This window comes from Zonotrichia leucophrys, unplaced genomic scaffold (assembly GCF_028769735.1).
Source record: "Zonotrichia leucophrys gambelii isolate GWCS_2022_RI unplaced genomic scaffold, RI_Zleu_2.0 Scaffold_1256_13394, whole genome shotgun sequence".
In the NCBI taxonomy this organism is placed as follows: Eukaryota; Metazoa; Chordata; class Aves; order Passeriformes; family Passerellidae; genus Zonotrichia; species Zonotrichia leucophrys.
In genome coordinates, this window is record NW_026993461.1 from 1 (window position 1) to 13,394 (window position 13,394).

Genomic DNA, 13,394 nt, shown 5'->3' on the forward strand with positions numbered 1-13,394 from the left:
TTTTTTTGGCATTTTTGGGGGGATTTTGGGGTGATTTTTAGGGTAATTTCAGGATAATTTTAGGGTACTTTGGGGATAATTTCAAGATAATTTTGGGATAATTTCAAGATAATTTTGGGATAATTTTTTGGATATTTTTGGGATAATTTCAGGCTATTTTTGGGATATTTTCAGGATATTTTTGGGGTGTTTCCAGGCTATTTTTGGGGTGATTTTGGGGTGATTTCAGGACAGTTTTAGGGATAATTTCAGCACAATTTCAGGATATTTTGGGGATATTTTTGGGTTATTTTCAGGCCATTTTTGGGGTGATTTCAGGCAGTTTTACCCCTTTAGACCCCCACAGTTTGGCGATGCTCCAGGGGATAATTTGGGGATATTTTTGGGTAATTTTTGGGGTGATTTTGGGGTGATTTCAGGACATTTTTAGGGATAATTTCAGGATATTTTTAGGATATTTTTGGGATATTTTTGGGGTGATTTCAGGCAGTTTTACCCCTTTAGACCCCCACAGTTTGGCGATGCTCCAGGGGATAATTTCAGGCCATTTTTGGGGTGATTTTGGGGTGATTCGGGTGCAGTTTTACCCCTTTGGAGCCCCACAGTTTGGCGATGCTCCAGGGGATAATTTCAGGATATTTCTGAGACATTTTTTTGATATTTTTGGGTTATTTTCAGGCCATTTTTGGGGTGATTTTGGAATGATTTCAGGACATTTTTAGGGATAATTTCAGGATAATTTCAGGATATTTTTGGGATATTTTTGGGGTGATTTTGGGGTGATTTCAGGCAGTTTTACCCCTTTAGACCCCCATAATTTGGCGATGCTCCAGGGGATAATTTCAGGATATTTTTGGGACATTTTTGGGTAATTTTTGGGCCATTTTTGGGGTGATTTCAGGCAGTTTTACCCCTTTAGACCCCCACAGTTTGGCGATGCTCCAGGGGATAATTTCAGGATATTTTTGGGATATTTTTGGGTTATTTTCAGGATATTTTTGGGGTGATTTTGGGGTGATTTCAGGCAGTTTTACCCCTTTAGACCCCCATAATTTGGCGATGCTCCAGGGGATAATTTCAGGATATTTTTGGGGTGATTTTGGGGTGATTTGGGCACAGTTTTTACCCTTTGGAGCCCCACAGTTTGGCGATGCTCCAGGGGATAATTTCAGGATATTTTTGGGTAGTTTTTGGGGTGATTTTGGGGTGATTTCAGGCAGTTTTACCCTTTGGAGCCCCACAATTTGGCGATGCTCCAGGGGATAATTTCAGGATATTTTTGGGTAGTTTTTGGGACATTTTTGGGCCATTTTTGGGGTGATTTGGGTGCAGTTTTACCCCTTTGGACCCCCAGAGTTTGGCGATGCTCCAGGGGATAATTTCAGGATATTTTTGGGTATTTTTGGGGTGATTTTGGGGTGATTTTGGGGTGGTTTGGGTGCAGTTTTACCCCTTTAGACCCCCATAATTTGGCGATGCTCCGGGGGATAATTTCAGGATATTTTTTGGATATTTTGGGGTGATTTCAGGCAGTTTTACCCCTTTAGACCCCCATAATTTGGCGATGCTCCGCACGGACTCGGCGCCCTCGGGCGGCTCCGGCTCCTCCCGCACGTCCTCGATCGGGGGCTCCTCCCCCCCCTCGGAGCCTTCGGCCTCCTCCTCCTCCCCCGCGGCCTCCTCCAGGTCCGCCAGCAGCTCGTCGGCCAAGGACATCCTGAACTGGGAAAACTGGGAGCACTGGGAGCACTGGGAGAGAGAAAATGGGGGCTGGAGACCCCCAGAGACCCCCCCCAGTTAGAGACAGCCTGAACTGGGCAAACTGGGAGCACTGGGAGGGAGAAAACGGGGCTGGAGACCCCCAGAGAACCCCCAGTTAGAGACATCCTGAACTGGGCAAACTGGGAGGGGGGAAATGGGGGCTGGAGACCCCCAGAGAGTCAGGGACAGCCTGAAATGGGAAAACTGGGATGGACTGGGAGGGACTGGGAGGGGGAAAATGGGGGATGGAGACCCCCAGGGACCCCCAGTTAGAGACAGCCTGAACTGGGCAAACTGGGAGCGCTGGGAGGGACTGGGAGAGAGGAAACGGGGGCTGGAGACCCCAGAGAGTCAGGGACATCCTGAACTGGGCAAACTGGGAGCACTGGGAGAGAGAAAATGGGGGCTGGGGACCCCCAGAGAGTCAGGGACAGCCTGAACTGGGCAAACTGGGAATACTGGGAGGGGGAAAATGGGGGCTGGAGACCCCCAGAGAACCCCCCCAGTTAGAGACAGCCCCAAACTGGGCAAACTGGGAGGGACTGGGAGGAACTGGGAAGGACTGGGAGGGACTGGGAGGGCAGAAATGCCCAAACTGGGAGCACTGGGAGGGACTGGGAGGGACTGGGAGGGAAACTGGAGATCTCCAGAGAGCTCTCCCAGTCAGGGACAGCCCCAAACTGGGAGCACTGGGAGGGGGAAAATGGGCGCTGGAGACCCCCAGAGACCCCCCCAGTTAGAGACATTCTGAACTGGGAGCACTGGGAATACTGGGAGGGGAGAAACGGGGGCTGGAGACCCCCGGAGTGAGAGACAGCCCCAAACTGGGCAAACTGGGAGCACTGGGAGGGGGAAAATGGGCGTTGGAGACCCCCAGAGAACCCCCAGTTAGAGACAGCCCCAAACTGGGCAAACTGGGAGCACTGGGAGGGGGGAAATGGGGGCTGGAGACCCCCAGAGAAACCCCCAGTTAGAGACAGCCCCAAACTGGGCAAACTGGGAGGGACTGGGAGGGGGAAAACGGGGGCTGGAGACCCCCAGAGAGTCAGGGACAGCCTGAACTGGGCAAACTGGGAGCACTGGGAGGGACTGAGAGGGGAACTGGGAGCACTGGGAGGAACTGGGAGGAACTGGGAAGGACTGGGAGGGACTGGGAGGGCAGAAATGCCCAAACTGGGAGCACTGGGAGGGACTGGGAGGGACTGGGAGGGAAACTGGTGACCTCCAGAGAGCTCTCCCAGTTAGAGATATCCTGAACTGGGAATACTGGGAATACTGGGAGGGGAAAATGGGGGCTGGAGACCCCCAGAGAGTCAGGGACATCCTGAACTGGGAATACTGGGAATACTGGGAGGGGGAAACAGGGGCTGGAGACCCCCAGAGAGTCAGGGACAGCCTGAACTGGGCAAACTGGGAGGGACTGGGAGGGACTGGGAAGGACTGGGAGCACTGGGAGGGGAGAAACGGGGGCTGGAGACCCCCAGAGACCCCCGGAGTGAGAGACAGCCCCAAACTGGGAACACTGGGAGCACTGGGAGAGCAGAACTGGGGCCTGGAATCCGGCCCAGTAAAACCAGTGACCAAACTGGGAGCACTGGGAAGGGACCAGAGACCCCTCCCAGTTAGAGACAGCCCCAAACTGGGCAAACTGGGAGCACTGGGAGGGACTGGGAGAGCAGAACCGGGGCCTGGAGCCCCTCCCAGTAAAACCAATGCCCAAACTGGGAGCACTGGGAGGGACTGGGAGAGCAGAACCGGGGCCTGGAGCCCCTCCCAGTAAAACCATTCCCCAAACTGGGAGCACCGGGAGCAGCCCCGAGCCCCCTCCCCACCCCCTCATCCCCTCCCCGCCCTCAAACCCCCCCAAATTCCCAAATTTCTCACAAAAATCCCAAATTTCCCTCAAATTTTCCCTCAGAATTCCCCAAAATTCCCAAATTTTCCCCAAATTTCCCTCCGGTACCTCCCGCCGGTCTCGTCGCGGCCGCGATTACGTCACTTCCGCTCTCGGCGCGCCGGCTCAGACGCAACTTCTGCTCGCCTGTCGGGGCTCTGTGACGTCATCACCGCGCGTCCGCCGTGTCCCAGTTCCCCTCCCCCCCCCGCCGGCGGGGCCGCCGCGCTCCGGGCCCGGCTGAGGCCGCGGTGACGTCATCGGGCGGTGCGTGACGTCACGGGGAGGGAACTGGGAATGGGAATTGGGGGGACTGGGATGAACTGGGATGGACTCGGATGGATCCTGGGAGAACTGGGATTGAACTGGGGGCACTGGGATGTACTGGGAGCAACTGGGAGCACTGGGAGCGGGAACTGGGATGAACTGGGAGAGACTGGGAGGGACTGGGGGGGAACTGGGAGCACTGGGAGCAACTGGGAGCGAGGATTTGGGATACTGGGATGAACTGGGGGGCACTGGGATGGACTGGGAGCGATCGGGGGGACTGAGGGGTACTGGGAGCAACTGGGACGGGGCCAGAGGGAGACTGGGATGAACTGGGAATGGGAACTGGGGGGACTGGGAGTGATCAGAGGAGGAGTGGGATGGATCCTGGGAGAACTGGGACTAACTGGGATGGACTGGGAGAGACTGGGAGGGACTGGGGGGGAGCACTGGGAGAGATTAGAGGTGGACTGGGAGGAACTGGGAGTGACTGGGCTGAACTGGGATGGACTGGCAGGGATTGGGATCAACTGGGAGCAACTGGGAACGATCAGAGGGGGACTGGGATGGACTGGGAATGGGAACTGGGAGGACTGGGACGAACTGGGAGTAATCAGAGGAGAACTGGGCTGAACTGGGATGGACTGGGAGGGATCCTCGGAGCACTGGGAGGGAACTGGGAGCACTGGGATGGACTGGGAGAGACTGGGATGGACTGGGAGGAACTGGGAGCGATCAGAGGCGTACTGGGAGGGACTGGGCTGAACTGGGATGGACTGGGAGGGATTGGGATTAACTGGGAACGATCAGAGGTGGACTGGGAGGAACTGGGATGGACTGGGAATGGGAATTGGGGGGACTGGGATGGACTGGAGGGGCACTGGGAGTGAGGACTGGGAGCACTGGGAGGAACTGGGATGGACTGGGGGTGAATTTGGGACCCCCCTGGATGATTTTGGGGCTCCCCATTTTCACCCAGGAACGGCAGGGGTTAATTTTGGGTTAATTTTGAGTTAATTTTGGGTTAACTTGGGGTTTATTTTTGAGTTAATTTTAGGTTAATTTTAGATTGATTTTGAGTTAATTTTGGGTTAATTTTAGGTTAGTTTTGGGTTAACTTGGGATTTATTTTTGAGTTAATTTTGGGATAATTTTGAGTTAATTTTATATTAATTTTATATTAATTTTGAGGGAATTTTGGGTTGATTTCAGGTGATTTTGGTTCATTTTGCCCCCAGGCATGGTGGGCGTGTCATTCAGGATAATTTTTTCTTAATTTTGGGTTAATTTTGGCCGATTTTATTCCATTTCCTTCAGACATGGCGGGCGTGTCGTTCAGGTTAATTTTGGGCTGATTTTGGGTTAATTTTGGGTTGAATTTCGCTGATTTTGTTCCATTTCCCCCAGACATGGCGGGTGTGTCGTTCAGGTTAATTTTGGTTTAATTTTGGGTTAATTTTGGCCGATTTTGTTCCATTTATCCCCCCAGCAATGGCGGGGGTGTCATTCAGGTTAATTTTGGGTTAATTTTGTGTTAATTTTGGGTTGAATTTCGCTGATTTTGGTTCATTTATCCCCCCAGCAATGGCGGGCGTGTCGTTCAGGTTAATTTTGTGTTAATTTTGGGTTGAATTTCGCTGATTTTGGTTCATTTATCCCCCCAGACATGGCGGGGGTGTCGTTCAGGTTAATTTTGTGTTAATTTTGGGTTGAATTTCGCTGATTTTGGTTCATTTCTCCCCCCAGCAATGGCGGGCGTGTCGTTCAGGATAACACTGATTTATTTGGTGTTAATTTTGGGTTGAATTCTGCTGATTTTGTTCCATTTTCCCCCAGCAATGGCGGGCGTGTCATTCAGGTTAATTTTGGTTAATTTTGGGTTAATTTGGTTATTTGGGTTGAATTTCGCGATTTTGTTCCATTTTCCCCCAGACATGGCGGGCGGTTTTCGTTCAGGTTAATTTTGGTTAATTTTGTGTTAATTTTGGGTTGAATTTCGTGATTTTGTTCATTTTCCCCAGCATGGCGGGGGTGTCGTTCAGGTTAATTTTGGTTAATTTGGTTATTTTGGTTAATTTTGGGTTGATTTCGATTTTGTTCATTTTCCCCACATGGGGGGTGTCGTTCAGGTAATTTTGTGTTAATTTTGGGTTAATTTCGGGTTGAATTTCGCTGATTTTGTTCCATTTCCCCCAGCCATGGCGGGGTGTCGTTCAGGTTAATTTTGTGTTAATTTTGGGTTAATTTTGGGTTTTTGAATTTGGCCGGATTTGATTTGTTCCATTTCCCCCCAGCATGGCGGGCGTGTCGTTCAGGTTAATTTTGGGTTAATTTCGGGTTGAATTTCGCTGATTTTGTTCCATTTCCCCCAGAAATGGCTGGTGTGCCGTTCAGGTTAATTTTGTGTTAATTTGGGTTAATTTTGTTCATTTATCCCCAGCATGGCGGGGTTTCGTTAGGATTTGAATTTTGTTTTTAATTTGGTTGAATTCTGCTGATTTTGGTTCATTTCCCCCAGCCATGGCGGGGGTGTCGTTCAGGTTAATTTTGGGTTAATTTTGGCTGATTTTGCTCCATTTTCCCCCCCAGCCATGGCGGGGGTGTCGTTCGAGGAGTTCTCGGCGCCGCCGGGGGCGGAGCTGGCGCTGGAGCCGCTCTTCGGGGGGAACATTCTGGAAAGCGAGGGGGAGCCCGAGGCCCCGCCCCCGCCCCTCCCCCCTCCGCCCCGCCCCCACCGCGGGGGGAGTGGCCAGGAGGGGGGGGAGGGGCGGGGGGAGGGGCCCGAGGACCCCCCCGAGCTGCGGCGGCGGCGGCTGAAGCTGCAGGCGCTGGGACGGCGCTGCCGCGAGATCCGGCAGGTGAGGGCGGGGCCCGGGGGCGGGGCGGGGCCGGGACACGCCCACAAGATGGCCGGCGTAGTCACTGTGGGGTGGCCACGCCCACAAAATGGCCGGCGTAGTCACAGTGTGGTGGCCACGCCCACAAAATGGCCGACATACTATCAAGGTGGTGGCCACGCCCACAAAATGGCCAACATACTTGTAAGGTAGTAGCCACGCCCACAAAATGGCCGGCGTAGTCACTGTGGGGTGGCCACGCCCACAAAATGGCCGACGTGCTGGCAAGGTGGTAGCCACACCCACAAAATGGCCGATGTGTTCACGAGGTAGGGGCCACGCCCACAAGATGGCCGACATACTCATGAGGTGGTGAGCGCCCTTAACATTATGGCCACCACGCCCACAAAATGGCCGTCATACTCGCAAGGCGGTGGCCACGCCCACAAAATGGCTGACATACTCGCAATGTGGTGGCCACGCCCACAAAATGGCCAACATATTATCAAGGTGGTGGCCACGCCCACAAAATGGCCGACGTGCTCGCAAGGTGGTGGCCACGCCCACAAAATGGCCGATGTGTTCACGAGGCGGTGGCCACGCCCACAAGATGGCCGACATGCTCATGAGGTGGTGAGCGCCCATAACATTATGGCCACCACGCCCACAAAATGGCCGACATACTCGCAAGGTGGTGGCCACGCCCACAAAATGGCTGACATGCTCTAATGGTGGTGGCCACGCCCACAAGATGGCCGTTATGCTCGCAAGGTGGTGGCCACTCCCACAAAATGGCCGACATATTATCAACGTGGTGGCCACGCCCACAAAATGGCCGACGTGCTGGCAAGGTGGTGGCCACGCCCACAAAATGGCCAACATATTATCAATGTGGTGGCCACGCCCACAAAACGGCTGACATACTCGCAAGGTGGTAGCCACGCCCACAAAATGGCCGATGTGTTCACGAGGCGGTGGCCGCGCCCACAAAATGGTGGCCATTGCCACAAAATGGTGGCCACACCCATAAAATGGTAGCCACACCCACAAAATGGCCATAATGCTCATAAATGGTGGCCACACCCACAAAGCAATGGCCACACCCACAAAATGGCGGCCACGCCTCCTGGAGGGAGGCCCCACCCCTTTGCTATAGGTGGCCTTGCCTTTTGCCCACAGGCCACGCCCCTTTTTCCTTTAGGCCCCTCCCCAGTGTGTAAACCCTGCCCTCAGTGTCCAGGCCACGCCTCTTTCCATGGCCACGCCCCTCAGTGCTCCTGTCTCCTCTGGCCCTGCCCTTTTCCCTGGCCACGCCCCTCAGAGTTTCTGTACTGTGTGGCCACGCCCCTTTTGGCCCCTCCCATTTGTGTGGCCCCAGCCCCGCCCCTTTTCCTGCCCCTTTCCCTTTGCACACCTGTCCCTTTTGGCCCCGCCCCTTTCCGTGGCCCCACCCCTTTGCACACCTGTTCCTTGTGGCCCCACCCCTTTTCTGGGCCCACATAAGAACAAACCTGTCTTGTTTGGCCCCGCCCCTTTCCATGGCCCCGCCCCTTTGCCCACCTGTTGGGTCTGGTCCTGCCCTGCTCTGTGGCCCCGCCCCCTCAGTGGCCCCGCCCCTTTGCGCACCTGGTGTGTCTGGTCCTACCCTGCTCTGTGGCCCCGCCCCTTTCCATGGCCCCACCCCTTTGCACACCTGTTGGGTCTGGTCCCGCCTGCTCTGTGGCCCCGCCCCCTCAGTGGCCCCGCCCCTTTGCACACCTGTTGGGTCTGGCCCCGCCCCGCTCTGTGGCCCCGCCTCTTTCCGCGGCCCCGCCCCCTCAGTGGCCCCGCCCCCCGCAGGTGAACGCGCGGGCGCTGCAGCGACTGCGGCAGGTGCAGAGAGAGACACGGCGGCTGCAGCTGGAGCGCAGGTGGGGACACCTGAGAGACATGGGGACACACCTGGGCACACCTGGGGCACACCTGGGGGGGACAAACACACTGGCACACTGGGCACACCTGGGGCACTGGGACATGGGGACACACCTGGGGGCACAAACACACCTGGGGGGGACAAACACACCTGGGGGCACCTGGGCACACCTGGGGGGGACAAACACACCTGGGGATACCTGGGACACAGCTGGGACACACCTGGGACATGGGGACACACCTGGGGGGTACAAACACACCTGGGCACACATGGTGGGTACAGAAACACACCGGGACACACCTGGGACACACCTGGGGACATGGGGACACACCTGGGGGACAGAAACACACCTGGGGACACCTGGGGACCTGAGACACACCTGGGGATGTGCACAGACACACCTGGGACACACCCCAAAGGGACACACCCAGAGAAGGCCACGCCCACACCTTGGCTATGGCCACTGCACATGAGGACAACTGAGACACAGCCGGGCACGACACTGTGTGGACTAAGGACCACGCCCACTAATGGGCTATGTGACCACACCACACCCAATGGGCATGTAGGCCACCCCACACCTTGGCTATGACCACGCCCACATTGGCCGTGGCCACGCCCACATTTGGGCTGTGGCCGCACCCACATTTGGGCTATGGCCACGCCCACATTTGGGCTATGGCCACGCCCACACTGGCTGGCCACCACACATGCGTGCCACCCAACCTGGTTAGACCACGCCCACATTTAGGCTGTGGCCACGCCCACACCTGGGCTATGACCACGCCCACATCTGGGCTATGACCAGCCCACATTGGGCATGGCCACCCCACACCTGGCATGGCCACGCCCCTCAAGGCCCCGCCCCCACCCGGCCCCGCCCCCCAGGTTCCTGATGCAGGTGCTGGACTCGCACGGGGATCGGTACCGGCAGGGGCAGCTGACGGTGCTGCTGCAGGTGGGGACCCAAAACCGCCCAAAATCACCCCAAAAATAACCCCAAAAAATCTCAAAATAATCCCCAAAATGATCCCAAAAATAACCCAAAATCACCCCAAAAATAACCACAAAAAATCTCAAAATAATCCCCAAAATAAGCAGAAAATAACCCCAAAATTAACCCAAAATAAGCCCAAAATAACCACGAAAATAACCCCAAAATAATCCCAAAAAATCCCAGACCTCCCCAGGACCCCCAAATTGACCCAACTCTCCCCAGATTTCCCCAAAACCCCCCTAATTCCCCCCAAAATTCCCCCAGGACCCCCAAACTGACCCCAACCCCCCCAAATTGACCCAAATTGCCCCCAGGACCCCCAAATCCCCAAAGTGACCCCAATTTCTCCCCCCCAGAATTCCCCAAACCCCCCCAGATTACCCCAATTTCTCCCCCAAATGGACCCCCAAATCCCAGCCCCCCAGATGACCCCAATTTCTCCCCCCAAATTTACCCCCAATTTCTCCCCCCAGACCCCCCCGCAGGACCCCCAAATTTTGCCCCCAGGACCCCCCAAAATTTCCCCCAAAACCTCCCAAACCCCCCCAGGACCCCAAATCTCCCCCAATTGACCCAAATTTTGCCCCCAAATTTCCCCAAACCCCCCAAATTTACCCCAATTTCTCCCCCCAGGACCCCCAAATTTCCCCAAATTGACCCAAAATCCCCCCAAACCCCCCCAGGACCCCCAAATTTCCCAAATTTTCCCCCAAACCCCCCAGACTGACCCCAATTTCTCCCCCAGGACCCCCAAATCTCCCCAAATTTCCCAAAACCCCCCCAAATTGACCCAAACCCCCCCCCAAAATTGACCCAAACCTCCCCAAACTGACCCCAATTTCTCCCCCCAGGACCCCCCAAACCCCCCCAAATCTCCCCCAATTGACCCAAATTTTGCTCCCAGGAGCCCCCAAATTTCCCCAAAAACCCACCAAATTTACCCCAATTTCTCCCCCCAGAACCCCCCAGGACCCCCAAACTTACCCAAATCCCCCCAAAGTGACCCCCAAACGCCCCCAGGACCCCCAAATTTCCCCAAATCCCCCCAAATTTCCCCAAACCCCCCAGACTGACCCCAATTTCTCCACCCAGGACCCCCAAATCCTCCCCAAATTTCCCAAACCCCCACAAATTTCCCCAAACCCCCCCTAATTTACCCCAATTTCTCCCCCCAGAACCTCCAAACCCCCCAGGACCCCCAAATCTCCCCAAACCCCCCCAAATTGACCCCCAAACCCCCCCCCCAGGACACCCAAATTTCCCCAATCTCCCCCAAATTTCCCCAAACCCCCCCAAATTTCCCCAAACCCCCCCAGATTTACCCCAATTTCTCCCCCAGGACGAGGGGGGTCCCTCGGGGGGGGTCCCGGCCGCCCCCCCCCCCGGCAATGCTGAGAACGAGCCCCCCCCCGGGGGGCCCCTCCCCCACCCCGCCCCTCCCCCCGCCCCTCCCCCCCCGGAGCCCCCCGGGCCCAAACGGCGCCGCCGCAGGGGGGGGGGAGGGGCGGGAGCCCCCCAGAGACCCCCCGGGGGCTGCGCGCAGGTAACGGGGGGGGATTGGGGAGGGGGCTTGGGGGGTCCTGGGGGAAAATTTGGGGAGAATTTGGGGGGTCCTGGGGGGATTTGGAGGGGTCTTGTGGGGGAATTTTCGGGTCACTTTTGGGATTTGAGGGAAATTGGGGGGGATTTGGGGGGTCCTGGGGAATGTGGGAGGTCCTGGGAAGTTTTGGGGAGAAATTGGGGGGTCCTGAGGGGAATTTGAGGGGTCCTGAAGGGTTTGAGGGGTTCTGGAGGGAATTTGGGGAGAATTTGGAGGTCCTGGGGAAAATTTGGGGAGATTTGGGGGGGTCCTGAATGGCTTGGGGGGTCCTGGGGGAAATTTGGGGGGATTTGGGGGGTCCTGAAGGGTTTGGGGAGTCCTTGGGGGGATTTGGGGAGAATCTGGGGGTCTGGGGGGATTTGGGGGGTCCTGGAAGGTTTTGGGGAGAATTTGGGGGGTCCTGGAGGGAATTTCGGGGAATTTGGGGAGTCCTGAAGGGTTTGAGGGGGGTCCTGGGCAAATTTGGGGAGGATTTGGGGGGTCTTGGGGAAAATTTGGGGAGATTTGGGGGGTCCTGGGGGTTTTTGGGGAGATTTGGGGGTCCTGGGGAAAATTTGGGGAGATTTGGGGGGCCCTGGGGGAAAATTTGGGGGTGTCCTGAAGGGTTTGGGGGGTCCTGGGGGGATTTGGGGGGGTCCTGGGGGGCTTTGGGGAATTTGAGGAGGGGGTTTGGGGGGTTGGGGGTGCTGAGAGAATTTGTGGGGTTTTTGGGGGGAATTGGGGGGGTCCTGGGGAAAATTTGGGGGTCTTGGGGGGAATTTGGGGAGTCCTGAAGGGTTTGGGGATCCTTGGGGGATTTGGGGGAATCTGGGGGGTCCTGAGGGGATTTGGGGAGGATTTGGGGGTCCTGGGAGGTTTGGGGAAAATTTGGGGGGTCCTGAAGGGTTTGGGGGGGGGTCCTGGGGAAATTTGGGGAGAATTTGGGGGGATTTGGGGGGGTTTGGGGGGGATTTGGGGGATCCTTGGGGATTTTGGGGGAATCTGGGGGTCCTGAGGGAATTTGGGGGGTCCTGAAGGGTTTGGGGAGAAATTGGGGGTCCTGGGGGGTTTGGGGAGATTTGGGGGGTCCTGGGGAAAATTTGGGGGGAATTTGGGGGGTCCTGAAGGGTTTGAGGGGGGTCCTGGGGAAATTTGGGGAGGATTTGGGGGGTCCTGGGGGGTTTGGGGGATCCTGAGGGGTTTTGGGGCATCCTGGGGGTTTTTGGGGGATTTGGGGGTAATTCGGGGGGTTTAGGGAGGTTTTGGGGTAATTTTGGGGGTTTTTTTGGGGTAATTTTGGGGGTCTGGGGTCCCCTTTTGGGGTCTGACCCCTCCCCCCCCTCTCTCCCCACAGCCCAAGGGCCCCTCCCCCACCTGGGCCCCCCCCAGCCCCCCCGAGAAGCCCCCGAGGGTCCCCCCCAAATTCTGCGGCCCCGACTTCGACTGAGACCCCAAAATCCCCCCAAAAATCCCAAAATTCCCCCCCAAAAAATCCCAAAATTCTCCCCCCAAAAAAATCCCAAAATTCTCCCCCAAAAAAATCCCAAAATTTTCTGCCCAAAAAATTCCAATTTCTCAATAAATAAAAATTTAAATAAACGTGAAAAATCTCGTTTCAATTTTGTGTTTTTGGGGTTCCACAGATTGGGGGATCCCCAAAATCCCCCCCAAAAAAAAAACCCCCCAAAAATCTCCCCAAAAAAATTCCAATTTCTCAGTAAATAAAAAATTTAAATAAACATGAAAAATCTCGTTTCAATTTTGTATTTTTGGGGTTTCAGAGCTTGGGGGGATCCCCAAAATTCCCACCCAAAAAATCCCAAAATCCCCCCCAAAAAAATCCAAAATTCTCTGCCCAAAAAATTCCAATTTCTCAATAAATAAAAATTCCAAAAAAAATCAACAAAAGTCTCGTTTTAATTTTGTATTTTTGGGGTTCCACAGATTGGGGGGAATCTCCAAAATCCCCCCCAAAATCCCCCCCCAAAAATCCCAAAATTCTCCCCAAAAAAATTCCAATTTCTCAGTAAATAAAAATTCCAAAAAAATCAACAAAAGTCTTGGTTTAATTTTGTATTTTAGGGTTCCACAGATTGGGGGGATCCCCAAAATCCCCCCCAAAAAAATCCCAAAATTCCCCCAAAAAA

The 13,394-nt window shown here is 55.3% G+C and overlaps 1 protein-coding gene across 1 annotated transcript; it reads left to right on the forward strand.

The window, feature by feature from the left end:
• The first annotated feature begins 3,841 nt into the window (after positions 1 to 3,841).
• Positions 3,842 to 12,694, forward strand: TFPT (TCF3 fusion partner). Its single transcript, XM_064701671.1, has 6 exons — positions 3,842 to 3,922; positions 6,512 to 6,780; positions 8,599 to 8,669; positions 9,560 to 9,629; positions 11,008 to 11,211; positions 12,602 to 12,694. The coding sequence occupies exons 2-6, from the start codon at positions 6,514 to 6,516 to the stop codon at positions 12,692 to 12,694; spliced, it is 705 nt and encodes a 234-aa protein (XP_064557741.1). The 5' UTR covers positions 3,842 to 3,922; positions 6,512 to 6,513.
• Positions 12,695 to 13,394: the final 700 nt, after the last annotated feature.

What these genes read in the sequence shown, in the direction of transcription:
- TFPT (XM_064701671.1), top strand. Translation starts at nt 6,514, where the DNA reads ATGGCGGGGGTGTCGTTCGAGGAGTTCTCGGCGCCGCCGGGGGCGGAG. An exon ending in GCTGCCGCGAGATCCGGCAG is followed by an intron (nt 6,781 to 8,598) that starts GTGAGGGCGGGG and finishes CGCCCCCCGCAG; the next exon opens with GTGAACGCGCGGGCGCTGCA. An exon ending in AGCTGACGGTGCTGCTGCAG is followed by an intron (nt 9,630 to 11,007) that starts GTGGGGACCCAA and finishes TTTCTCCCCCAG; the next exon opens with GACGAGGGGGGTCCCTCGGG.